This window comes from Podarcis liolepis, assembly GCF_965112155.1.
Source record: "Podarcis liolepis genome assembly, chromosome: 15".
NCBI lineage: Eukaryota > Metazoa > Chordata > Lepidosauria > Squamata > Lacertidae > Podarcis > Podarcis liolepis.
Window position 1 is genome coordinate 8,970,706 of NC_139566.1, and position 26,818 is coordinate 8,997,523.

Sequence of the window (26,818 nt, forward strand, 5' to 3'; positions counted from 1 at the left end):
CGGCCGCTTCCTGGCAAAGCATCCGCGCCTTTTAACGGCTTCCTGACCGGCAGAAGTTCCAGAAGTCCAGCTTTCCCTGTCACCTGCCATTGCCAGGAAGAAGCTTCCCCGGTTGAATTTCTGCCCATCGCTTGGCTTTTTTTTTCCAGCCCGAGGGCCGCTTCCCCTCATCAGTGACCTTCCAGGGGCCGCATGCCTGTGGTGGGCAGGGTAACTGAAGGCTATATTCAGCCAGAGGTCTCCCTTCTTTTGCATGGGGAGTAGGGCATATGCCACACAGAGGCCCAAGGGCCAGTTAGAGAGGGCCCGAGGGCCACATTCCATCGTGGGCGGGGCCAGAGGCAAAGTGGGCGGAGCAACAGATGGGACCCTGACATTGAACAGAGGGACACACCAAGAAAAGTCAGAATTTTCCACACACCGCCTAGTAAAAGACTACAATTCCCAACACGGTTTATCCATCAGTTCCGGGGAACTCTGAGAGGGAAATAGGGGGCCTCCTAATAATCCTCAGCACCCTTTAACAAACTACCATTCCCAGTATTCATTTGGGGGGAGAGAGAGCAGTGGCTGTTTAAAGTGATATCAGAGCGCTCTTAAATGCATGGTGTGAATGTTAAGTCCATTAATTTCAATGGGTCTCTACTTTGAGTGGGGCTTAATTGCCATGGCTTCCCCCAAAGAATTATGGGAGCTGTAGTTTGTTAAGGGTGCTGAGGGTTGCTGGGAGACTCCCCCATTCCCCTTCACAAAGCTACAATTCACAGAGGTGGCTTCACAATAAATTCCTCTTCCCAGGTTTAAAGTGGCATTGCAGTGCTTTAAATGTACGGTGTCAAAATGGCCATTAATCTCAGCGGGTTTCCACTCTGAGAGGGGCTTAATTGCCTACAACCCAGAAGTCCGCACTGCGGGGGGTGGGGGGGGGAGAAGAATGGACAAACGCTGTCAAATACGTACAAATGCATATTCGTTTCAGCTCAAAACACACGCGATGGAGAAGGGGTGGCGTTGACGACTGCACAGGACCCTTACCTTGTAGGCCTCGCGGGCAACGGTGTCGTTCCCGTCGCCCCGTCGCCAGGGGAGCTGCCGGTCGGGGAATGTGGAGCTCTGCAGGCTCGCCCCAAAGAGGTCGATGTAGAGGAAGGCGTATTCGCCCGCAGCGAGCCCCTCGCGATGCGCGTGGACCATGAGCTCGCGGAAGATGTCGGGGGCGCAGCAGACGAACACAACTGCAAGGCAGAGAAAGGAAGGCTGTGAACAGGGTGGCCGCTACGGTTGCAAAGGCGTCTTGACACACCGGGTTGGGAAATGTGGAAGGAGGCACCCCGCTTTGGGACGAGAGAAAGCAAATCACTAACATGTTGGGTTATTTCATTTCATTTCATTCTTTAAATTTAGTCACCGTATTTTTCGCTCTATAAGACGCAGCAGAGCACAAGACGCACCTAGTTTTTGGAGGAGGAAAACAAGAAAAAAAATATTCTGAATCTCAGAAGCCCGAACAGCAAGAGGGATCGCTGCGCAGCGAAAGCAGCGATCCCTCTTGCTGTTCTGACTTCTGGGATAGCTGCGCAGCCTGCATTCGCTCCATAAGACGCACACGCATTTCCCCTTACTTTTTAGGAGGGAAAAAGTGAGTCTTATAGAAGAAAACATACAGTATTTCTTTTTATAATGGCACAGCTCCTGCCCACCTAGCCATTCGAAAGCATGTCAAAGTGCAAGTAGATAAATAGGTACCGCTCTGGCGGGAAGGTAAATGGCATTTCTGTGCGCTGCTCTGGTTTCGCCAGCCACATGACCTGGAAGCTGTCTGCGGACAAACGTCGGCTCCCTCGGCCAATAAAGCAAGATGAGCGCCGCAACCCCAGAGTCGTCCGCAACTGGACCTAACGGTCAGAGGTCCCTTTACCTTTACCTTTAAGAATACATCCATAAGTACATAAACCACATGTCTGAAATAGAACAGCAATCCTGAAGACAGCTTGACTCTTAATGACCCCAAATATTTCCTCTGCAGAAGGAAATATCTTAGAAAAACCTCTCCCAGTGGTTCTTTTCACTTACAAATCCTTCAGCTCCTGTCTTAAGGGCATCATTTGCATAGGAATAGGGTCCGCCTGAGACCTGGATTTGATAAATATGTACCACTCCAGCGGGAAGGTAAACGGCGTTTCCATGCGCTGCTCTGGTTCGCCAGAAGTGTCTTAGTCCTGCTGGCCACATGACCCAGAAGCTGTACGCCGGCTCCCTCGGCCAATAAAGCGAGATGAGCGCTGCAACACCAGAGTCGGTCACGACTGGACCTAATGGCCAGGGGTCCCTTTACCTTTACCTTTTTTATCCATTTCTATACCCATTACTTAGCTGGAGAAACTGCAAAATCGGTTTCGGTTCTCAAACTGTTTCAGAAACTCAGGTTCGCCTTTCAGTGTGAAACAAGTCACATTTCGCATCCTGTATCTAAGATAATCCTGGCAGGTTCTTTTATAGAAAGGTCCGGAAAGCCGCCTGCAAACAGATCATAATACACTGGAATGTCCCCTCCACACACACACTTTCCCCTCAACTCTGAGAGATTAAATCCCCGCCATCTCAGGGGTTGTGCACACATTTTCCCCTATTTTCCATCCTTGCTGAGTTGGAAATACAGTGGTACCTTGGTTCTCAAACTTAATCCGTTCCAAAAGTCCGTTCCAAAACCAAAGCGTCCCCAAACCAAGGCGTGCTTTCCCATAGAAAGTAATGCAAAATGGATTAATCCGTTCCAGACTTTTAAAAACAACCCCTCAAACAGCAATTTTACTATATAATGAGACCACTGATCTATAAAATGAAAGCAATAAACAATGTACAGTACTGCAGTCACACAATCAATCAATCAATCAATCAGTAGCTGAACTGAGTTCCACAAAGTCACAAAAACAAAACAAAAAGAGCCGCAAAAACAAAAAGGCAAAATAAATAGCAAAAACAAACAGACCTCAGCGTAACACTCAAAACGGAGGTGTGGCACTTGAAACGGAAACATAAGACTCAAAACAGAGCACGTTCGGCTTCTGAAGAAAGTTCACAAACCGGAACACTTACCGTATTTTTCCGTGTATAACACACACACAAACACGTGTATAAGACGCCCCCTATTTTGGGGGGACTCAAAATTAAGAAAATGCAGTATGCACTATCCGTGTATGAGACAACCCCTTATTTTAAACTTCAAAAATATAGTCTTATTCACAGAAAAATATGGTACTTCTGGGTTTGCAGTGTTTGGGTGTTGTTTGAGTACCAAGGCGTTTGAGAAGCAAGGTACCACTGTACAAAAAACAGCCATTTTTCGTCCACCCTCCCTGCACCCCCTAAAAAATAAATAAGCTGGGCTGCGCACACCGAAGTCGGCAGCCAAATCCTCTCCGCTGGGAGCCATCGGCACCTCCAGGAGGTTGCGAAAGGAGAGCTGTCTGTCTGCATTAAAAAGGCCCTTGCCATTTCTTGATCAGATTCTTCTCCTCTTGCCAGGCCCTCTTCAGAGAGGGGGGAAAAGAAGAGAGCAAACTGGAGCGAAAGGAGTACAAATAAGGCATCCGTCAAGAGACCGTCTCTCCCCTTTGCTGATTTGCGTTTGGAGCACACAGGAAGGACTAGGGCTTGGGAGAGCAGGGTTCGAATCTCCACTCAGCCAGAAAGCGTGCTGGGTGTGAGCTTCGGCCAATCACCATCTCTTAGCCTGACCTACCTCACAGTAGGGTTGTTGTGAGGAGGAAATGGGGGAGGAGGACCCACATACGCCACCTTGAAATCCTAAATGGAATAAATAATAATAAGGCGCTAGTCCTCAAGGGAGTCTCCCTGTTGCCTCTCTGCATGAGCAGCGTTCCCTCATTCAGCCTCTGAAAGGTATTCTCTGCAATCAGCTCCAACCGGATTGTCCTGTCATGAGGGCAAGAAAAGATGGCAAAATTTGGGGTTCTGGAACCCCAGTATCTGGACGCGGGTGGTGCTGTGGGTTAAACCACAGAGCCTAGGGCTTGCCGATCAGAAGGTTGGCAGTCCAAATCCCCGCAAGGGGGTGAGCTCCCGCTGTTCGGTCCTAGCTCCTGCCAACCTAGCAGTTCGAAAGCACGTCAAAGTGCAAGTAGATAAATAGGTACCACTCCGGCGGGAAGGTAAATGGCGTTTCCGTGCGCTGCTCTGGTTCGCCAGAAGCAGCTTAGTCATGCTGGCCACATGACCCGGAAGCTGTATGCCGGCTCACTTGGCCAATAAAGTGAGATGAGCGCTGCAACACCAGAGTCGGTCACAACTGGACCTAATGGTCAGGGGTCCCTTTACCTTTATATGGAAAACAGATTTGAAAAGCAAATAACTTATTTCTCTTATCTTACAAGGCTGTATTGCCAAATCCCGGGAGAGCTTTAATATTAATGATTTTGATTGCTGGCATTCAAGGGGTTGGCAGATTGCCCAGCTGGAAAAGATCTCTCACAAACTGAACAGAGCTGAAATGACATTCCCCCCCCCCCCTTCCATATATGCCATGATTTTATTTCTTCTACAAAATGTTGAGGCGCATGATCGCTCTGGGCGACCAGTCTATGCAAACCTATAAAGAACCTTTATTCTCAGCAAAGAAGGAACTCACAGGTGGGGAAATGCTTTTTTTTTTTTTTAGCTATTAATTTTTAAGGGGATCTTTGCAGGAGTTAATCCTTCATTATCCCTTTGGAGCTGCGCTGTGTTTTCGTACTTTTGCGCTTCCGGACTGTGAGGCTAAAATGTTCGGTTTGTGGTTTCTCTTCTGTTTGTTATGCTGGAACTTTTGTGTTGCTGCTGTTAAGAAAAATAACTCTAATAATAATAATAATAATAATAATAATAGACTGATAAGAGATAAATGGGCTGATAAATCACCGGAAGAGAACCGGCTGCGGAGTCAATGAACCTGCAGACCACAGCAGAGAGAGAAAAGATTTGGGGAGTTGGCAGTGGGAAACAGGTGAGTCTCTGAGATAGGTGCTAATATGCACAAGTCTGCTTTCTGTGCTGGTCCCGTGGGCTAACCGAGAGACGAGGTCCAAGTCTGGTCTGTGGTCAAAGGCACAACATGGAGGCAGTCTGTAGTAGCTGAATCAGGGTGCAGGGCAGGGAGTCGGGTGAAGTCAGGAACAGGCATGCAAGCAGGGAGCCAGGACGGGTCTGGAGCTCAGGCAGGATAGCAGGACAGGGTTCAGGCAGGAACTAGCAACCAACAATGTTGCTCCTGCAACTTGGGACTGGGGCTGGCTGGCTTTTATCCGCCCCGAGGCATAGGGCGGCCCCGATCCTCAGGTGACTCGCCTCTCCTGGCCTGGAGGCGAGCACTCCTTCTGCGGGAACTTAGTTCCCTCTGCCTCTCTGCCCTGAGCCTCTGCAGCTCAGGAGAAGCTGGAGGGTTACCGGACCCAGAGGCAACCTCATCTTCCTCTGACGGGGCTGAGAGTGGAGCACCTGCAGGCAATGGGTCCTTCCTCACCTCAGGAGCCAGAGCAGACTCAGCTGGTGCCTGCACCTGAGGATCCAGCACAGGTGAGGACCCTTTGGGCTCAGGCCCCAGCCCCGGCTCAGCTGGTTCTGGAGGCGAGGTGTTATGTACTGAGTTGAATAGGATCCAAAAGGCAGCAGTCTGATTGGTCCTAGAACAATAAGGTCAAGAATGCAGCAGTCTGATTGGTCCTAGAACAATGCAGCAGTATGATTGGCCGCAGGAGCCACCCAATCCAACTCCAGGTGGAAGTGAATCCGCAACCTGATTGGCCTACAGGAGAATCACAGAATTAGCCAATCACGTGCGGCCCACTGTGTAAATAATGTACAGTGGTGCCTCGCAAGATGAAATTAATTCGTTCTGCGAGTTTTTTCGTCTTGCGAAGCACGGTGTCAGAAAAGTTTTGGAAAAGCTTCAAAAATCACCAAAAACCTCAAAAAAGGCTACGACACCGCGTTCTATGAGTTGCTCCTCGAAGTCAAGTCGCAACTGTATTAACGGTGTTAAGAAAAAGGAAACAAACTTGCAAAAAACGCAAGACGTTTTCGTCTTGCAAAGCAAGCCCATAGGGAAATTCGTCTTGCGAAGCAGCTCAAAAACCGCAAAACCCTTTCGCCTAGCGAGTTTTTCGTCTTGCGAGGCATTCGTCTTGTGGGGCACCACTGTATATAAAGCAGATATCTTGGGGGAACTTTCATTCCTCACTACAATGACCTGAATAAAGAGCATGAAAGCCACACTCGACTCTGAGTATATTTCACGGGGAATCCTGTGTAGGCTGGGATTTCTCAGGTTCAGCATCCAAATCCCAGGCGATCACACCTTCTCCCTTTGGGATGGGGCCCAGGACAAAGGCACCTAAGGATGGAGGCCAGTCCTCATCACTGAACCGCACTCTGAAAAAAAAACCCTGTCCGACCAGGATCAGGAAACGGCGACTCAGCAAAACAGGAAAACGCTGGCTCAGGGGGGCCAAGCTTGCGGCGGTGACCCCTCCCCGTGGACAGAACGCGCCCCTTGACCTCAGCAGCCGGTGGAAGGGGGGGAGTTCGGGCGGGAAGGACGCTCAGCAGGAAAATAACAGGATGCCTCTTGGCCGGGGGCCCAAGAGAGGGTGAAAATTAGTGAAAGGAGCCCAGGCTAAGCCCTGGACACCCTGCCCTTCGCCACCACTGCTTCCGCCTTCAGTTGGGCACAGAAAGTCCTGCCACCTTTTTTCTCCCAGTTGGGAAAGGGCTCCTGTGCCTTGGCTTATTCTTGTGAGTCGGGCCACAGGTCCACCTCGCATAGTGCTGCCTACTCAGGCTGGCAGCAGCGTTCTCTTTTCATAGAATCATAGAATGATAGAGTTGGAAGAGAGCACAAGGGCCATCGAGTCCAACCCCCTGCCAAGCAGGAAACACCATCAGAGCACTCCTGACATATGGTTGTCAAGCCTCTGCTTAAAGACCTCCAAAGTAGGAGACTCCACCACACTCCTTGGCAGCAAATTCCACTGTCAAACAGCTCTTACTGTCAGGAAGTTCTTCCTAATGTTTAGGTGGAATCTTCTTTCTTGTAGTTTGGATCCATTGCTCCGTGTCCGCTTCTCTGGAGCAGCAGAAAACAACCTTTATCCCTCCTCTATGTGATATCCTTTTATATATTTGAACATGGCTATCATATCACCCCTTAACCTCCTCTTCTCCAGGCTAAACATGCCCAGCTCCCTTAGCCGTTCCTCATAAGGCATCGTTTCCAGGCCTTTTTGCATCGTAGAAGCACAGAATCGAAGGTGTGTACTTTTGTAAACCGATAAAATCTTTAATAAAACTATTTATTTAGAAAAAGGGTTGGAAGGCTGACTACAAGGGTCATCTAGTCCAGGGGTCAGCAAACTTTTTCAGCAGGGGGCCGGTCCACTGTCCCTCAGACTTTGTGGGGGGCCGGACTATATTTTTTTTGGGGGGGGGGGAATGAACGAATTCCTATGCCCCACAAATAACCCGGAGATGCATTTTGAATAAAAGGACACATTCTACTTGTGTAAAAACACACTGATTCCCGGACCATCCGTGGACCGGATTGAGAAGGCGATTGGGCCGGATCCGGGCCCCAGGTCTTAGTTTGCCTACCCATGGTCTAGTCCCGGGAATTTTTTGCCCAACGTGGGGTTTGAGTTATAGCATAGAACACAACTGCTTTATCATGGGACATCTAGAAAGGATAACGCGACGCAGCTACACAAGAACACGAGTCATTCCCAAAATATAATTATAAAGGAGCCTCTTCCATAAGTACCTTAAACATGCTTACAATGAGAGGTGTGAGCTTGAAATATCTTTTGATGCTCTCGTTTCCAAAAGATATCTCTCCACATTCTGCAAATAAAAAATATATTTATATTGATACTATACTACGCTGCACTGAAATGTTTAAATGTTTCTGTGATTGTCCTTGAATCTTCCCAGCCTCTCCTGCCACATCCTTTGAGAAGCACTGCTCTAACAGACCTCACCTGGAGTACTGTGTTCAGTTCTGGGCACCACAGTTCAAGAAGGACACTGACAAACTGGAACGTGTCCAGAGGAGGGCAACCAAAATGGTCAAAGGTCTAGAAACGATGCCTTATGAGGAACAGCTAAGGGAGCTGGGCATGTTTAGCCTGGAGAAGAGGAGGTTAAGGGGTGATATGATAGCCATGTTCAAATATATAAAAGGATGTCATATAGAGGAAGGAGAAAGGTTGTTTTCTGCTGCTCCAGAGAAGCGGACACGGAGCAATGGATCCAAACTACAAGAAAGAAGATTCCACCTAAACATTAGGAAGAACTTCCTGACAGTAAGAGCTGTTCGACAGTGGAATATGCTGCCAAGGAGTGTGGTGGAGTCTCCTACTTTGGAGGTCTTTAAGCAGAGGCTTGACAACCATATGTCAGGAGTGCTCTGATGGTGTTTCCTGCTTGGCAGGGGGTTGGACTCGATGGCCCTTGTGGTCTCTTCCAACTCTATGATTCTATGATTCTAACACTGACACCATGTTGGCTCTAAAAAAGAACATTTTTGTTGAAATGCAATCATGTGGGAGAATGGGGGACACCTGGGCCTCAGAGGAGCGACAGTACTTAGTATTTTCGGTCCGAATCTCTGTTCTCAAGCAGGGATTCAGCCCAGATCAGTGACACGTACAGAGACACAACAGGGAAGCTCCTTCCCCCGAAGGCGAGTCAGTCTGATGCACCTCTGCTTGAAGAATCCAGTCACACCCAAATGCAATATTGGAGAGTGTTATGAGAATTACAAGGTCTAAGATATAAAATATAAACCACTTGTCTGAAATAGTATAGGAGAACAATCGTGAAGCCATTTTGACTCTCCCAAATTGATCTCAAATCTTCCTCTGCAAGGAGGAAGGAAATGGGAAAACCTCCCCATTGTCTCTTTGCTCACAAATCCTGTCTTAAGGGTGTATCTGTGTATGAATAGGGTGAGCCTGTGATCTGGATTCAGGAACTGAGTGTTTACCATCACAAAAGATTGGCCAGATTGCCCAAGTAATACAATCAGTGACCATTATCAGGTACCCTGGTAGACAGGTTTTCTGCTGTAGACCGCCTCCTGTGATCTATTTCTGCTGTAGACCGCCTCTTCTGTGATGTATGTATGATGTATTGGGGAGGTGGTCTTGAGCTAGAGGGTGGGCAGTTTCAAAAGTCTATACAGTGGTGCCCCGCAAGACGAAATTAATTCGTTCCGCAATTTTTGTCGTCTAGCGAATTTTTCGTCTTGCGAATCACGAAATCCCATAGGAATGCATTGAAAATCAATTAATGCGTTCCTATGGTCAAAAAAAGTCCAAACAAAGCCAAATTTGGTACAACAACAGTTTATTAACTGCTCTTTAAAGTCACACATACTGTAAAGAGCAGTTCAAAAATTTAAGGGAAAATAAATTAACTTTATAAACAAAACATGTCTTTGTTTTTAGACAAAGAAAAAAAAGTCACGAGACGTTTTCGTCTTGCGAAGCAAGCCCATAGGGAAATTCGTCTTGCGAGGCAAATCGAAAACAGAAAAACCTTTCGTCTAGCGAGTTTTTTGTCTTGCGAGGCATTCGTCTTGCGAGGTACCACTGTATAAGGGCTTGCACACCATTGTTTGGGGTTCTCCTCCTTTCCTGCGTGTGAGGAGAGCACCCTGTTGCAACAGTTTAATAAAGATCAGGCTTACTAGCCGCTTTGCTTCTCAATATTCTCTGCTTGGCCTCTGTTATTTTCTCCTCCCGATAGAGAACTTACATAAGGACTCCAAACAGGCTCTTGGGTACCCCATAAGGGAAAAGGAGCAGTTTTTTTTCTTATAAGAGACAGAATAAATCATGCTACACTTTTCAGGCTGCATCTGGGATTTGCTGTGCCCGGCTGTGGGCACCACATCAAATCATAGAGTTGGAAGGGGGACCCCCAGGGGTCATCTAGCCAGACCCCTATGCAATGCAGGACTTTAAGGAGGGCAGTAGCAAACCCCAGTAGCAAACCCCAGCGCTCTATAGCCGGGAGAATCAAAGGTGTTAAAGAGAGACATGATGCCTTCAAGTATCTTATGTCTTGCACAGGCTTGTCTCTTGTTGCTCTAGTGACTTGCACCATCCAGACATCATTCCACTTTAGCAATTGATGCAATAATACCAATCGTTCCACTTTACTGGAGTGCATTCAGAGACATGGGGATATTCACAATAATAATTTAGTATTTATACCCTGCCCATCTGGCTGGGTTTCCCCAGCCACTCTGGGCGGCTTCCAACAAAAGATTAAAAATACAGTGGTACCTCGGGCTACAGATGCTTCAGGTTACAGACTCCGCTAACTCAGAAATAGTACCTCGGGTTAAGAACTTTGCTTCAGGATGAGAACAGAAACCACACAGCGGCAGCAGGAGGCCCCATTAGTTAAAGTGGTACCTCACATTAAAAACAGTTTCAGGTTAAGAACGGACCTCCGGAACGAATTAAGTTCTTAACCCGAGGTACCACTGTACATTAAAATGTCAGTCATTAAATACTCCCCTAAACAGGGCTGCCTTCAGATGTCTTCTAAACATCAGATAGTTGTTTATTTATTTGACATCTGATAGGAGGGTGTTCCACAGGGCAGGTGCCACTACCGAGAAGGCCCTCTGCCTGGTTCCCTGTAACCTCACTTCTCGCAATGAGGGAACTGCCAGAAGGCCCTCAGAGCTGGACCTCAGTGTCCGGGCAGAATGATGGGGGTGGACACACTCCTTCAGGTATACTGGGCCGAGGCCGTTTAGGGCTTTAAAGGTCAGCACCAATACTTTGAATTGTGCTCGGAAACAACCTGGAGCCAATGTAGGTCTTTCAATACGGTGTTATGTGGTCTCGGTAGCCGCTCCCAGTCACCAGTCTAGCTGCCACATTCTGGATTAGTTGCAGTTTCCGGGTCACCTTCAAAAGTAGCCCCACGTAGAGCGCATTGCAGTAGTCCAAGCGAGAGATAACCAGAGCATGCACCACTCTGGCGAGACAGTCCGCGGGCAGGTAGGGTCTCATCCTGCGTACCAGATGGAGCTGGTACACAGCTGCCCTGGACACAGAATTGACCTGCGCCTCCGTGGACAGCTGTGAGTCCAGAATGACTCCCAGGCTGCGCACCTGGTCCTTCAGGGGCACAGTTGCCCCATTCAGGACCAGGGAGTCCTCCACACCTGCTTACCCCCTGTCCCCCAACAACAGTACTTCTGTCTTGTCAGGATTCAACCTCAATCTGTTAGCCGCCATCCATCCATATTCAGATGTGGGGGATATCGCTAGTGTGGCCCCTCCCGTTTTCTGCTGTTCGTTTCAAACAACAACACAACAACAACACGTCCTCCTGGCCTCCAGACATGTGGGGAAACAGAACGATTGCAGAGTAAAAGGACTGGCGGAAGACAGCCTTCCACAAGATGCGTTCAGAGAAGAGGGACACACACAACCGGGACTGACCTTTGGCCCAGGGATAGGTGGTGCAGTTTACAAGCAAAGGTCTATTTATATCCGGGGAGGAGTGGAGAGCTTTGGTTCTTCTTCTGGTTAAAGATAAGCTTTAGAAGAAGCCTGGAGTGTCCTCCACAAGGTTATCAGCTTATTGCTTAAAGTTATCAGATATTGAACCCGAGGCCTTTTGCAAGCAAGGCAGGCGATGTGCCACCAAGCTCCATCCCTTGGTAGGCCACAGGCCTTTGATGGCACAAGACTGCCTGAGATGATGAAGAGACCCTGCCGGTCAAAGCTCGCAATATGGGGTTAGTTCAGAAGTGGGGACCTGTGCTTCTGTAGATGATGGTCACCTGTTAGTTCCTAGGACCAATGAAGGCTGCCTTATTCCAATTGAGACCTTTGGTCCATCCATCTCAGGGGTCAGAAACCTTTTTCAGCAGGGGGTCAGTCCACTGTCCCTCAGACCTTGTGGGGGGCCGGACTATATGGGGGGGGGTAATGAACGAATTCCTATGCCCCACAAATAACCCAGAGATGCGTTTTAAATAAAAGCACACATTGTATTCATGTAAAAACACCAGGAAGGCCCCACAAATAACCCAGAGGTGCATTTTTAATAAAAGGACACATTCCACTTATGTAAAAACACGCTGATTCACGGATCATCTACGGGCTGGATTTAGAAGGCGATTGGGCCAGTTCCAGCCCCCGGGCCTTAGTTTGCCTACCCATGATCCAGCTCAATAGTGTACACACTGAGTGGCAGCAACTGTCCAGGGCAGGCTTCCTCAACCTCAGCCCTCCAGATGTTTTTGGCCTACAACTCCCATGATCCATAGCTAGCAGGACCAGTGGTCAGGGATGATGGGAATTGTAGTCTCAAAAACATCTGGAGGGCCGAGATTGAGGAAGCCTGGCCCAGGGTTTCATACAGGATATTCCCAGCTCTGCCTGGGGATCGAACCCCGTACCTTCTGCACTCAAAGCACGTGCTCTTTCACTAAGCTACGACCCATCTCCCATCTAAGGAACAGGAAGGCCTTGTGAGCCCTTCCTGGCAGCGCCAGCCAACCGTTTTATTGCCGTTCCGGAGGCACCGGCTCTACGTTTCCCTCGGCGGTGAGAAACTCCGGGGAACATTCCTGACGGAACGCAGAGCAGCCCCAGAAATAGCAGCCGCCCTAGACAACAACAAAGACCTACACCAGGCTGAGAAAACAATCTCGAGCAAAAAGGGGGGGTGGAAGTGAGCCAGAGCTGGGGGGGGGGTAGGGGGAAGGCCAAACATGCACCTCTGGGATCCCAGCCATTTTGGGTCGCATCCACACAGTGCATTCCAAGAACGCGGCTTCCCCCAAAAAGAATCCTGGGTACCTTGCCAGAGAGCTACAATTCCCAGCACCCTTAAACTACAGATCCAAGAGAGTGGAAATGTGTGCTTTTAAATGTGCATTACATGTTTGGTGTGGATGTGTCCTTTGTTGCACGGAACCACCCCCAAACAGAAAGGGTTACCCTAGAGGTGAAAAGTCCAGGTCATATCCACACATTCCCCCCCAAATCAAGTAAAATAAAAATACTTCACTATAAAGATGAATACAGTGGTGCCCCGCAAGACGAACGCCTCGCGAGACGAAAAACTCGCAAAACGAAAGGTTTTTTCGTTTTCGAGTTGCCTCGCAAGACGAATTTCCCTATGGGCTTGCTTCGCAAAACGAAGCTTGCCCCGCCCCGCAAGCTCCGGGGACAGCGGGTCTTCCCCGCTGTCCCCGGACCTCTTTTGAAGCAAGGGGCAGCGGGGAGAAGCGATCTCCCCGCAGCCCCTTGCTTCAAAAGAGGTCCGGGGACAGCGGGGAAGAAGCGATCTTCTCCCTGCAGCCCCAGGTCCGGGGGCAGCGGGAAGCGCTTCCCGCTGTCCCCGGACCTCTTTTGAAGCAAGGGGCTGCGGGGAGAAGCTATCTTCTCCCCGCAGCCCCTTGCTTCAAAAGAGGGGACAGAGCGGTGCTTCCCCTCTGTCGCCGGACGGTCTCCATAGGAACGCATTGATTGATTTTCAATGCATTCCTATGGGAAACTGTGCTTCGCAAGACGAAAAACTCGCAAGAATAAAAAACTTGCGGAATGAATTAATTTCGTCTTGCGAGGCACCACTGTATGTGAAAAATTTGAAACGGAAATGAGGTCACTTGGAAGCTGCTGTGGCAAATTCTAGCAACACAACCCGCAACCCAACTGAGCGATAGGCTCAGTTTCCTGGATAAAAGGGCAGTTTTTAAGCCACTGAGAAGTCTCCTCATCCTTTGTGCTGGCTGGGGCCAATCAGAATGGAAGGAGGGGAGTCGGCCACTGAGGGTGGGCTCCCGGGGTCACTTTGGAGAAGGTGCGTGAGGAAAACTCAGGAGCAGTTTGTTCTGCAAGCTCCAAAGCTACGTGTTGTCAGGACCAGGTTAGCAATAACTCACACAGTGCCAGGGAAGTTCTCCTCTTATTCAAAGAAACCAAGCGGCTCTGGAGGCCAGGCCTAGTGAGCGCAGCAGCTCTTCCCGGTAGAGTTGCGAGGACTGTGACTTCCCCCAGCTCCCTAAGTCTCCTCCTCCTCCAGTTCCTTCCCAAGCAATCTGAGGCTCCAATGCCTTGTCTGCCTGTACTCGGCCCTCTTCATACCTCTCCTGGTCCTGGGGGAGACCAGGGGGCAGGAGGAGAGCTGCCCATCGCAGGAGGGGGAGACCTCCTGGATTCTTCGGCAGCCTGCCTCAACTCAGCCTCTTGGCCCCCTCCTCTCCAGCCTCAGCTTCTGCCTCCGATTCTGCACTGCTCTATGCCACACACTCTCCCTGCTCACAAAAGCCTGTTGCCTTTTCAGATTCCAATACCTCCTCCTCCCGGTCTTCTCCCTTTTCTCCCTCTGACCACTCCTTGTCGTCCCACTGCCACTCCCCTGGCTCTGCGCACTGAGATACCACTTTGACCCTCCCGGCTTCCAAAGAATCCTGGGAGCTTTAGTTTGCTAAGGATGCTCAAAGACTGGTAGCAATGAACTGGAAAGGGGGAAATTCTCGGATTGGCAATGTAAATTACAGGAATATGCAGAAATGGCGCAATTGACTAACAGTTTGAGAGGTAATACAAGACAAGTGTTTGTTCAAAAATGGGATAAATATAAGAGATCTCTACGAAACCATAACAGTGGTATAATGTCTATGGCAGCATTCGACTGACGCTCGTCTAAAGTAACCCATAAGAAACAAGACAAAAGGTACGAATTATTGTAAGAATGTATTAGAAAATATAGAAAGAGTCAGCTAATAATGATAGGTACATTCATCATCTGAAAAAGAGTATGCACCGGGAAATGATAGGAAGTCTATTCTCATTTATTTTAATTTATGCTAGTAAAAAGATAAGGGGGGGGGGAGAGACAGCATAAATCTTTTGTAAACATATACAAGACTATTTGTATATGGTTTATACGGTTCTGTTTATATTTTTGTTCATTCATGAATGTGTACATTATCTAAGTTACATACAAATTTCAATAAAGTATATTTTTTTTAAAGAGAGAGGGAGAGAGAGAGTTGTCAGGAGACGCTGTCTCCCCTTGCAAAGCTACCAAAGTTTTACAGCCAATCCCCTGCTTCCCAGGGAACTCTGTACATGGTAGAGGTCTCAGGTCTGACATATTTGAATGGTCTGCACCCCTGCGGCTGGGAGATCCTGTCCTCTTCCTTTTTCCGGCCACATTCGCTTCTCCATCCATTTGCAACTTAACAAGGAGGCACAGAAGGAAAACCGGAACCAGGCTTCTTATTGCAAATTGCAACAACCACAGATCTGAGTATCAGGAAGACCCAGCTTACGTTCTCTCTGCTATGCCTCTTGTGTGAGAGAGACAGCCCATTGTTTGAAGGCAGCTGCCATGCCCCCTCTTAAATCTTCTCTTCTGCAGGCTAAACATACCCAGTTCTTTTCAAAAAAGTGTCACACGGACACAAAACCTGCTGGATCTAGCCCTGCGTCCTGTTCTCTCAGTGGCCGACCAGATGCAGCCCACTAGCAGGAATTAACTTCAAGCGTAAATGTGCATCTGGTATAGCCATTCTTTGCAGGACAACAGGCATTTCCAGACAACCTCTTTATGCAGCAATCGCCTTCATTTCTGAGCAGGGCAATGGGATGAGCTGTCGGAGGAGGTTTCATTCTGATTTGTTGGCAGGGAGGTGAGGTGAGGTTGCCTCAAGGCAAGTTTATATCCCACACTTTCTAGCGCAGCTTCCCCGTCGCTCCCCTTATGGCAAAAAGTCCAATAACTTAAGAGGAAGAATCTCTGCTGCGCAAGACCTCCCAATCAACTGCGAATAAGAGGCATTGTGACAGGAACAGTGCTAGAAACTCATAAATATAAGCTAGGCAACAAAGGCTCCTTAAACCAAGGTTGCTGTCGCCAAAACGTAACGTCTAGTTGACATTTTGGGGCAAGACGCTTCTCGCTTGGACTACTGCAATGCGCTCTATGTGGGGCTACAATTCAAAGTGTTGGTGCTGACCTTTAAAGCCCTAAATGGCCTCGGTCCAGTATACCTGAAGGAGCGTCTCCACCCCCATTGTTTAGCCTGGACACTGAGGTCCATCGCTGAGGGCCTTCTGGCGGTTCCCTCACTGTGAGAAGCCAAGTTACAGGGAACCAGGCGGAAGGGCCTTCTCAGTAGTGGCACCCACCCTGTGGAACGCCCTCCCATCAGATGTCAAGGAAATAAACTGCTAGGTGGGCAGGAGCAGGGACCGAGCAACGGGAGCTCACCCCGCCGTGGGGATTCGAACCGCCGACCTTCTGATCGGCAAGCCTTAGGCTCAGTGGTTTAGACCACAGCGCCACCCGCGTCCCTTTGACTACCAACCTAGATGACTTTAAAAGAGCTGTAGGCAAATTCATGGCGGCCGAGGGCTATGGATGGCTGGTAGCCCGGCCGGCTGTGCTCTGCCTCCGCAGTCGGGGGCAATAACGCTTCTGAATACCAGTTGCTGGAAACCTCCGGAGGGGAGAGGGGTCCTGGGTTCGAGTCCTGCTTGTGGGTTCCCATTGGGGCACGTGGTTGGCCACTGTGATGAGAGGACGCCGGACTGGACGAGCCATTGGCCTGATCCAGCAGCCTCTTCTTATGTCCTGGATTTAGAATTCATAGAATTGTCTGATGGACTACATGGAACTGGCAGAAATGACTGGCAGAATCCGAGATCAGGGAGAAGAGGTGGTGGAAGAAGACTGGAAGAAATTTAAAGACTACTTGCAGAAATACTGTAAAATTAATGAATGTTAAAGGGATGTTGGATTGAAAATAAGCGGTATTGGTAAAAAGATTAACAAGAATATGTGAATATGTTTAAAATATATAGTTATAATAGGTTAAGATATTGAGTAAAGATAAATGATAGAGGGTAAGGGTTTGCTGAATTAACTATGTGAACCTGAATACAAAAAAGGGGGGTGTGAGGAGGTCAGGAAACAAGTAAATGAAATATAAGACATGAAAATATTGATTCCTTTTTAATTTTTTCTTACTTTTTATGTGTTTTGTTTTTGTATTTTTGTATCTCTTTTTCTTTTATTATTGTTATTCTTTTTTATTTCTTATTCTTAATTTTGTAACCTTTTATTGTCTGTAAAATTTCAATAAATATCATTTAAAAAATAGAATTCATAGAATTGTCGAGGGACCCCTGAAGGTCATCAAGTCCAACCCGCAGCAGTGCAGGAATCTTTGGCTCGAACCCACGACCTTGGAAATAGGAGTCTTATGCTCTGCTAACTGAGCTATGCCAGGATTGGAGGGGGAAAGGGCGTGGGATATACCATATTTTTCGCTCTATAAGACGCACTTTCCCCCTCCTAAAAAGTAAGGGGAAATGTGTGTTTGTCTTATGGAGCGAATGCAGGCGGGAGGCTCTGCTCAGCGCTCCCTTTAAAGAGCCCCGTGGTGCGTGTGTGCGGCTTTTGGGGGCTGCCCTTCTCCCTCCTTGGGGAAAACCCTCCAAGCATGCTCTTTAAAGGGAGTGCGGTTCTTGGGGGAGCCTTCATCCCGCTGTCCGGAAGAGGCTGCGCGCGGCTATCCCAGAAGCCAGAACAGCAAGAGGCTATCCCAGAAGCCAGATCTGGGAAGCAGAATATTTTTTTTCTTGTTTCCCCCTCCAAAAACTAGGTGCACCTTATGGTCTGGTGCGTCTTATAGAGCGAAAAATACAGTAAATGCAAAGGTGCCAGGGCAAATGAAGCCCACCCACCCCCAATCTGGGAGAGGAGGGAGAAGTCAGACAGCCAGAGCCAAGCACAGGGTCAGGTTTACTCCCTGCACAGCTCTCCTGCCTTGGCCAGAATCCCTGACCCTCCTGCTATGGGGCAGCCCCACTCCACCCGCCACCTTGGACAGGAAAAGCAAGATAGCAGAGCCAAGCTCTTCCGCGAACAAGGCCCCTTTCGAAACCCCAAACGCCTTCCAAAACCCACGCCCCGCTGCGGAGACGTCCCTGTTCCTCTCCCAGCTGTTATCAGGCGTGCTGCGGTTAACACCCATCAGAGGTCGGGACCCCTTGCTATTAAAACTCAGCTCTTGCAACCGGGGCAGGCGGACGGCAGGGGCGAGGGGGGTGGGTGGAAAGAGCCTCTCCCCCCACGGTTCTCAAAATCTGCCAACCTTTTAAAAATATTAACTTTCACCCATGGCAGGGATCATGACTCATGAGATTCAGCACAACGCCCCAAGGTCTTAAAAGTTGAGGCGCAGCCCTTTAGCGAACGCCCACCGTGGCTTTGGGACGGGAGGCTGAGAAGCAGGTCTCCAGAACACGTGCAGAGTGCTTGTTTGGGGCCAGTTTGCAGAGGTGCTTTGCAGGCAGCGCTCTAGCACTTCAGTTTTTATGTAATTTTTAAGCTGGAAAAGCCCAGCACGTCCCTTTGGATCGATAGAATATAGCCAGCTGCGGATTATAGGGGCAGGAAAAAAAAGTTAAAGTTTTTAATGTATGTGTAACAACAGCAGCTTGGATTCTTTAGGCACAGAAATGGAAGGAGGAAGTCGCCACTAAAGAAGGACGGATAAGCAAGATAATGGGCTGTGTGGAATTAGCAAAATCAACAGCAAAATTAAGAGACTCCATTGATGAGTGTTTTGTGGAAGAATTTTTCCCCACCAGACTGCTAAGATACTACAGCACGATGAATTTGCGAGAAGGATTTGAACTACGAGCAACAGAAGCCACTAGATTATAGAATGGTGGTTATGATTTAATAGTCTTTTACAGGGTTCAGCAGCAGAGGGAAAACAACAACTCCATGGAAAGCGGAGTGGGAAGTCGACAAAAATAAAAGGGAAAAAATGCAGTTGCGTATTGGATCGTATATGTTTAAAATGTTGAAATTTAGTAAAATGCAATGGGGGGGTGGATATATACAGTAGTACCTCAGGTTACATACGCTTCAGGTTACAGACCCAGAAATAGTATCTCGGGTTAAGAACTTTGCTTCAGGATGAGAACAGAAATCGCGCAGCAGCGGGAGGCCCCATTAGCTAAAGTGGTGCTTCAGGTTAAGAACAGTTTCAGGTTAAGTACGGACCTTCAGAATGAATTAAGTACTTAACCTGAGGTACCACTGTATAAAGAACATAGCTAGCTGCCTTATATTGAGTCAGACCCATGGTCTATCTAGCTCAGTATTGCCTGCACTGGCCGACAGCAGCTCTCTGGGGTTTCAGGCAAAGAGTCTGTCTCTCAGGCAGAGTGTCTTATCACCCACCTATAACTCTTCCCCTACTTAAGTAAGTTTCTAGTCCTCATGGTGTTGGATAAAAAGTCTGCTTTCAAGAGCAACTTGGAAGCTGCCTTCCAGAAGTCAGATCTAAGCAAGTATACACTGGCAGGCAAGTGAGTCTTCGCAGTTTCTGGTGCAGAAGTCGGAAGCCGAACCCAGGACCTTCTGCAGGTATCTAGGTCCTCTGGCGCTGAGCCACACAAACCGACTGGACCTATCTAAATACAGTGGTACCTCAGGTTACATACGCTTCAGGTTACATATGCTTCAGGTTACAGACTCCACTAACCCAGAAATAGTACCTCGGGTTAAGAACTTTGCTTCAGGACGAGAACAGAAATCGTGCGGCGGCAGCGGGAGGCCCCATTAGCTAAAGTGGTGCTTCAGGTTAAGAACAGTTTCAGATTAAGAACGGACCTCCGGAACGAATTAAGTACTTAACCCGAGGTACCACTGTATAAACACATCTCTAAGCAGCTTGCACGATCCCTTTCTCTGCCCTCTTTTTATAACCAAAGGATAATAAAAAAAAAAGCAGGTTACTATCGAACATAGCAGTGACATCCCTGAGCTATGAGCTATGGTTCAAATCTGACCTTGGCTGCAACTTCACTCACGCAGCCCCGTTCAGCTGCCCACCCCCCTTGCTGCAAAACGGGGATGAAACTAAGCAGCGCTGGCCTACCTTCCAGGGGCGTTGTGAAGGAGTGCAGAGCATGTATGCACAAAACATTCCACGGGGCTGCAGCGAAGTGGATTTTATGGCCTTTCCCCCATCCCCACTGCAGGGATAAATAAGAACAAGCGCCTGCCGTTCAGGCTTCTTGCACAACAACAACAACAACTTATTATTATTTCTACCCTGCTCATCTGGCTGGGTTTCGCCAGCCATTACCGAAAACAGACATGAACCACAGTATTTGTGCCTTTTAAGTGTATTATTTGGGCGAGATTGTGTGTGTTTTGCAGTGAAATACCTCCGTCTCTCCCACTTCAACTCACGGGCTGCAATGCTCTTCCTCTCATGTGAAGATAAATTTGTTAACACGCACGGTTTGCTGTTTTTCGGCATGTACGAACTTACAAAAACACCTTGTCCTTGGACCGGCAACTGAGCTAAACACACAGTGAGCAGTGAGCTGTTCCCTCACCCCGGACCCAAAATACTCTCACCTATTTATTCCACGGCTCGACACTCCCATGCAGTTGCAGAAACGCACAAACACACACACTCCCAATGCGGAAAAGCACACAGAGGTCAGGGCAAAGCCGGCCCTTCAATTTGCAGGCTGTGTGCTCCTAGATTTGTGCGTCCAGCTGTTTAACAGGAAAGGAAGGTCCAGACCCGTCACAAAAGGAAAAGCGAGGCTTCATTAAGAGCAGCGAGCTCAGATCCCCCCCAAAAACGAGAACAGAAACATCAACAAATGACGGAAATATCCGCAGATTCGCCGGACAAAAAGTGTGTGCACCATGCAGGTTTAACTTGCGGAACTCACCGCCACAATATGTCTGTGCATCTATAACTAACTAGGCACATTCTGGTAGGAGATCTACCGTATTTTCCGCTCTATAAGACGCACCAGACCACAATACGCACCTAGTTTTTGGAGGAGGAAAACAAGAAAAAAAATATTCTGAATCTCAGAAGCCAGAACAGCAAGAGGGATCGCTGCGCAGCGAAAGCAGCGATCCCTCTTGCTGTTCTGGCTTCTGGGATAGCTGTGCAGCCTGCATTCGCTCCATAAGACGCACACACATTTCCCCTTACTTTTTAGGAGGGAAAAAGTGAGTCTTATAGAGCAAAAAATACGGTAATTGCAGAGATCAGGCAGGGTCACCTCGAAGAGAACCTTGAAGCAGCCTACCTCTGATTATATCAGGGGTTTTTTCAAGGGGGGAGTGTGTGAAGGTGCCCCCTTCACCCCCCAACCGTGAGCCTCCTGGACGCAACGGGGTTCTTGCCCAAACAGCAGCTAATCGGCAAACATTCCCTGCAAACACTTAGATGCGCAGATCCACGGAGGGCAGTCCCCACCTGCATCCATCACCCTGCATAGCTAAGTGTGGACTCCAGATAAAGCCTCCATTTACAGAGGCAGTCTACCTCCGAATACCAGAGAGGCTCAGATGACAGAGGAAGCTGTTGGCCGAAAGAGGAGCGTGGCCCCAAAGCCGGATTCTGGTGAGGGAAAAGAACGACCCCACAAATTCCATAGCAGATGCATCCTATAGAAGAGTGTCTGCGTTCTTGAAATGGAATCATACCAGCACACTAAGCATGCACACATTTAAGAGGCAGGGAGAGGCTGTTTTCTTCCGAGAAAAATCCTTCCTTGCTTACCTCCCGCAGCGGGACAGCAGGAGACCCCCGTGGGAGACCGGATTAATTACTCTGCTTGGGGACAGAGGAAAACGCTTTATACAGAGCCAGGCTGCCGGGGAAGGGATGTGGCTCAGGGACAAAGCTTCTCCCTTCCATGCCGAAGGTTCCAAGTTCAATCCCCGCCATCGCCAACCCGGGCTGGGAGAGATTCCCTGCCTGAGAGTTGCTGCCAGCCAGTGTAGGGATTACAGAGAGCTAGGTGCCGCAGCAATCCGAACCCAGTCAAAGACTCCTTTAAGAACATAAGGATCCGGGCAAAGGAGCCCATCGAGTCCAGCGCCCTGTTCCCACAGCCGCCACGCAAATGCCCGTGGGAAGCCTGGAGGCAGGATTCGAACACAAGAGCCGTCTTCCCTAATGCAGCTTCCGGCCACTGGCTTTCGGAAGCATAATTGCTTCCAACCAGAGCATAGCCATCGTGGCTAGTAGCCCTTCTGCTTCATGGATTTGCCCAGACCTCTTTGATGCCCATCGCTGCCTCCTGCAGAAAGGAGTTCCACAGTTTAACAACTTTATTTTACCTGCCCTGAATCTTCCAGCAGAATCTGATTCCCGGAGGCGATGCTGGGATTGAACCCGCGACCGTCTGTATGCAAGGGGAAAGGCCCTGCCACTGAGCTACGCAGGTCTCCCCTCGCCGACCCTCAGCTATTCCACCACCCGACACGACGCCAGCCCAAGCTTATGAAAAAAGAGCGGGTCTGCTTCAAAATAAAGAAACAACCGCAGGGGAACTTCAGTTCCACCCCCACCCAGCTAGCCAAGGATTGAGGAAAGGATCTGTGCAGTGGATTCCGCCAAAATAAGCCCGTGCATTGGAGGAGCAGAGTGGTGTAGTGGTTAGAGCAGGGGCCCTCCAGAGGTTGCTAGATCCCCAACTCCCGTCAGCCCTGACTTGAGTCTAGCAACATCTGGAGGCGCAGGGTCTCCACCTCAGGTTAGAGGACCGGGCTGGGAGGAGCAGGATTAAATCCCTGACTTGACCTCGGTGTCCCTGGCGTACCTCACAGGGCTGTTGTGCAAGGATAATGTGGAGTACGGGTTTTGCAAGCGGCCCCAAGCTCCTTGAAGGAGGCTGGGATTTTATGAAACATACAAAGGGGGGACAAGGGGAACCCTAAATTGTATAACTTGGAGGTGGTGGGGGTTGAAGGTAGGAAATCCAGCAGGGAAAAGAAGTGTTTAAAATTGGCTCAGTTAAAGCTGGCTCAGTTCTGCCTCACCCAGATGAAGGCAGGGTGAGATTTCTTGCCCGGGAAGGGAGAAAGGGAGATTGAATAGGGAAATCTGGGGTGGAAAATCAGTGGGGCTGAGGTAGGCAAGGAGTTTTGTTTTGTTGATGGGGAATCTGTAGTGGAAAAAATTATTTACTTGAGGGCGGAGGCACTTGCTAAAGTAGGGAGGAGATAATGGCAAACCCATTTCTAAACAAGAACGTGCCTCCTAGGAGCTGGGCTCCCAGCAGCTGTGGACGTTCTCAGTCTCTGCACATGCCCAGAGGTACTCATTTTGGGTACTCCAGAGGCTCCAAGAAAAGGCTCTGCTGTCCATCTCTCTACCAAGAGAGCAGTCTCTGGGACACAGAGGCACCCAGAGCTTCAGCCAAGATTTTGGGCTCCCCTCAGAACAGACCGAAAAGAGGACATGCGGAGATTTATTCAGTCACTACATTCCCACCCGCCCAAGGAAGGAGCTTGAGGCAGCGCATGGCGTTCTGCCCCCTCCCCGTACTGCCCGGACAACAACCCTGAGAGGTAGGCCAGGCTGAGATCGAGCAACTGGCCCACCTGGCGGGCTTCGTGGTGGAGCAGGGATTTGAACCCAGTCCCCACACTCTAACCACTCCACCGTACTGTCAAGGAACCTCTCTGCCTTCTGAGGTGGACGCGATGCGCCCAGTGAGTCCTACAGGTACGGAAATCAAATCTCAGGTGAGGAACAAGGATATAGCCAAGCGACTCTGTACTTACTCCTGGCTTTTCGCTTGATGTCGCGTATCAGCGCGGTGTAGTTCGCCCCCAGGAAAGGAATGTCCTCCATCGTCATGTTCATCAAGGCTGGCAGCCTGAGGTACAGACCCTCCACGGCGAAGAAACAGGGGCGGTCATCGTTTTTGTTGTCCCAGTAGAGGAGCATGGCATGGCGCGTCCAGTTGAAGTGCTGGTTCAGGTAGGCCGCAAACTCGCCCAGTTTGCCGTGGCTGGGCCCAGTGCGGGTGGTCAAGGCGTACTCGCTGGCCTTGTTGGCAAAGCCCACGGCCTCGGCCCCGGCGGTCACCAGCGGCAGCCCCCAGTGCCGGGTGAAGCGGGCCACAGGAGCCGCCGTGTAGACGCAACCGGGTCCCACAAACAGGTCCGGGTTGGCGCTCATCTGAAGGTCCACAGCCGACATGGGCGCCAGGATGTCCGAGCAGACGCCGTGGTCGTCCTCGCTGGTGCCGAAGACCAGCTGGACGGTGTAGCCGGGCAGCAGGTCTGGCCGAGCGTTGACCTTGCGGACGGCGAGCCGTATGGCGGGCGCCACCCGTGGCCAGGCCCAGGGGTACGTGGTGTTGCGCTCCGGAAGCACCACGGCGATGGTCAAGTTGGCTGCGCCGGCCGGGCCCAGCTGGCAGAGGGCCACGAGGATCCACCACACGAACGCCGGGCCGTGGGGCGACACCGCTTTCAGAGGGGTCCCGGGGCAGAGCCACGGCCCGCAGAGGGCCACCCCGCTGCCGCCACGACGCCAGGCCTTCATTCCCTGGCCTCGCCCCGGGTGCCACCCCGATGCCCCCAGCTTCCTCACCCCTTCAAAACCCAACCGGTGCCCAAAACCCTGCAGCAGGTGGCACAGGGTGCTGTGCTAAAGCGTGCCAATCTCTCAAGGGTGCCCGGTTATGCCCACCGTGCCAGCTCCCCGCATTTTGGCGCTTGACCCCTTCCCTTCCACCTCTCTGCAAACTCTCTTCTCTCCAGCGGTGCAAATAAAACCCCAAAACACAACCCACCCCACGGCTGTCCTTTGCCAATCCCTGCTCCCCAAGAAGAAGTTGTGCTGAGTTTCGCTGAGCTTGTCTGCCCGTTGCTGGGGGTCCCGCCCCGAGTTCGCGTCCGCCTCTGCCCGCGCTGCCTGCCGCCTTCCTTGCCGTAACTCAGCCTGGAGTGGAAAGAGAGAGAGGAGCAGAGGTTTATCTAACTGCAGGGTCCAGAGTTGCTTCTTTCCTTCTTCTTCTCTTCATTCAATGACAGGGCGGCTGCGATCATCAGCACCACCGACAAGGAGCCTTAACTCCTTCCTGCCCGCGACTCACCCCCCTCTCCTTCCCATTAAAAGCAGGAACACGGGATTCTTCCAAACAAAGATCGCCCAGCAAAGGACCCACGATGACGGGTTGCGGGATTTCAAGTCTGGACATCGCAGCCGTCGCCGCCAATATTTATATGCCGCTTAATATGCAGAGTCGGTTTAACCTAAAGCGGGGGAATTAAAGGAAGGGAGATGTACCTGTGAGTCGGGAATGCAAAGAAATACGTCAGTAGCAGCTCAGCTAAATATCAAGGAACAATAAAGTAGCCTGAGAGAGGAGAGCCGAGATTTTTTAATCCTCTCCTCTTGTTATTATTAGCCGTCCTCTTTTAAATTAAGTGCCATAATTTTTAGATTGTTTTAGTTAGTTTTTTTTAATGTCACTATATCCTGAAATGTTTTAATCTGCTTGCCCCTTAGGGTTTTCTCTTTTTAATTGCACGTTTTGTTTATTCGTTTCGTAAAAAGTTATATACCACTCGGCAGTGGGGAAAACTTCCGAGTGGTTTGCAAAAGGAATAAAACAGTAAAATTATTGGGGATTAAAAACAACTATTAAAAAACACACACGTGCAAAAAAAAAATTGAGTCTAGGTTTGCCACCCTGGGCTGCATGGGTAGGAAGGTGAGGACGTAAATTCAATAATAAATAGAGTAATAACAAGAGTTACTGTTGTTCTTGTAATTAATAATAATAATATTTCTTCTGGTAGCAGTATTTTAATTTAGGACGAATCAAAGAACACTGTTGATGAACTATGATTGTTATTAGCACTCCAAATGAGTGCCAGGCACTGTGCAATTTTGAAGAAGAAAAATCCTGCCGGTGGCATCAAGCAATTTGCAGATTTATTTTACCGAGTCGGTTCTCACATCTACAGGTTTTCATCCTGCTGCTCTGCCAAATAGCTCGAGGCTGCCTGGTGTGATTTCTCTCCCCCGTTCTTTTTTCCTTGGGCTTCACAAAAACCCCGGCGAGGGTTTGAGCCCCAGGCTGGGCAAAAGATCCCTGCAGTGCACAGGGTTGGACTAGATGACCCTTGGGGTGTCTTCCGATTCTATGATTCTTCACAACAATCCTGTGAAATAGGTTAGGAGAGAGAGAGAGACTGGCCAAAGGTCACACACAGAGTGCTTCTTGGTGGAGTCCAGGATTTGAACCCTAGCCTCTTCCGGGTCCTAGTCTAAGCACTACACCCCCACAGCCTCTCTATGTAAAACACATAATTTCTTTCTCCCCCCCCTTTTATATATAGTTTTTTAACATATCATTTTCAACAATAATTAAACATACTTTTACATCTTATACAATTTTTTGACTTCCGTCAATCACATCTGAAAATTTCCCAATCTATTCACTTAATTTGCATTTCTTATTCTATTACATTTAAATCTCATAACTAATGGCTCTGTTCTTTCTCTATTTTGCAATATTTCATATATTTCTCCTTACAAAACTTCTTGGAGTCCTACTAGCATAGTTTGTTGATTACAGTTGCACTTCAAGTAGTTCATATATTTCTTCCAATCTTCTGTAAATCTCTGGTCCCGCAGGTTTCAAATCCTTCCTGTCATTTTATCCAATTCTGCGTAAAACACGACATTTCAGAGCCTTCTGTGCAAAGGTAATGGTCACACCCATTGACCCACCTAAGAGGTGTGGCCCCCCGGAAAGCTGCCTAGGAGGGGATTTGGCCCTCAGGCTGGAAAAAGTTTCCCACTCCAGGACTGGGTGAAATGTTGACTCTCAACTTCAGAGGGCTGCGCTGCTAGGCACCCGTTATCTGGGGAAGTTAAGTTGTGGCAAACTGACTTTACCTCTGAGTAAACATG

At 49.3% G+C, this 26,818-nt stretch overlaps 1 protein-coding gene across 2 annotated transcripts in view; it reads right to left on the bottom strand.

Annotated features, from left to right (window-relative positions):
• Positions 1–26,732, bottom strand: part of NPR1 (natriuretic peptide receptor 1) — a 62,076-nt gene extending 35,344 nt beyond the window's left edge. The window contains exons 1-3 of one of the 2 annotated variants that reach the window (XM_083477010.1): positions 26,439–26,732; positions 23,668–24,835; positions 1,036–1,235 (exon numbers count right to left, since the gene is read on the bottom strand). In XM_083477010.1, the coding sequence (XP_083333136.1) occupies positions 1,036–1,235; positions 23,668–24,436 (969 nt within the window). In that variant the 5' untranslated portion in view covers positions 24,437–24,835; positions 26,439–26,732. Of the gene's footprint in view, positions 1–1,035; positions 1,236–23,667; positions 24,976–26,438 lie in introns of those variants that run through there. The other variant, XM_083477009.1, reaches the window with a different exon arrangement.
• Positions 26,733–26,818: the final 86 nt, after the last annotated feature.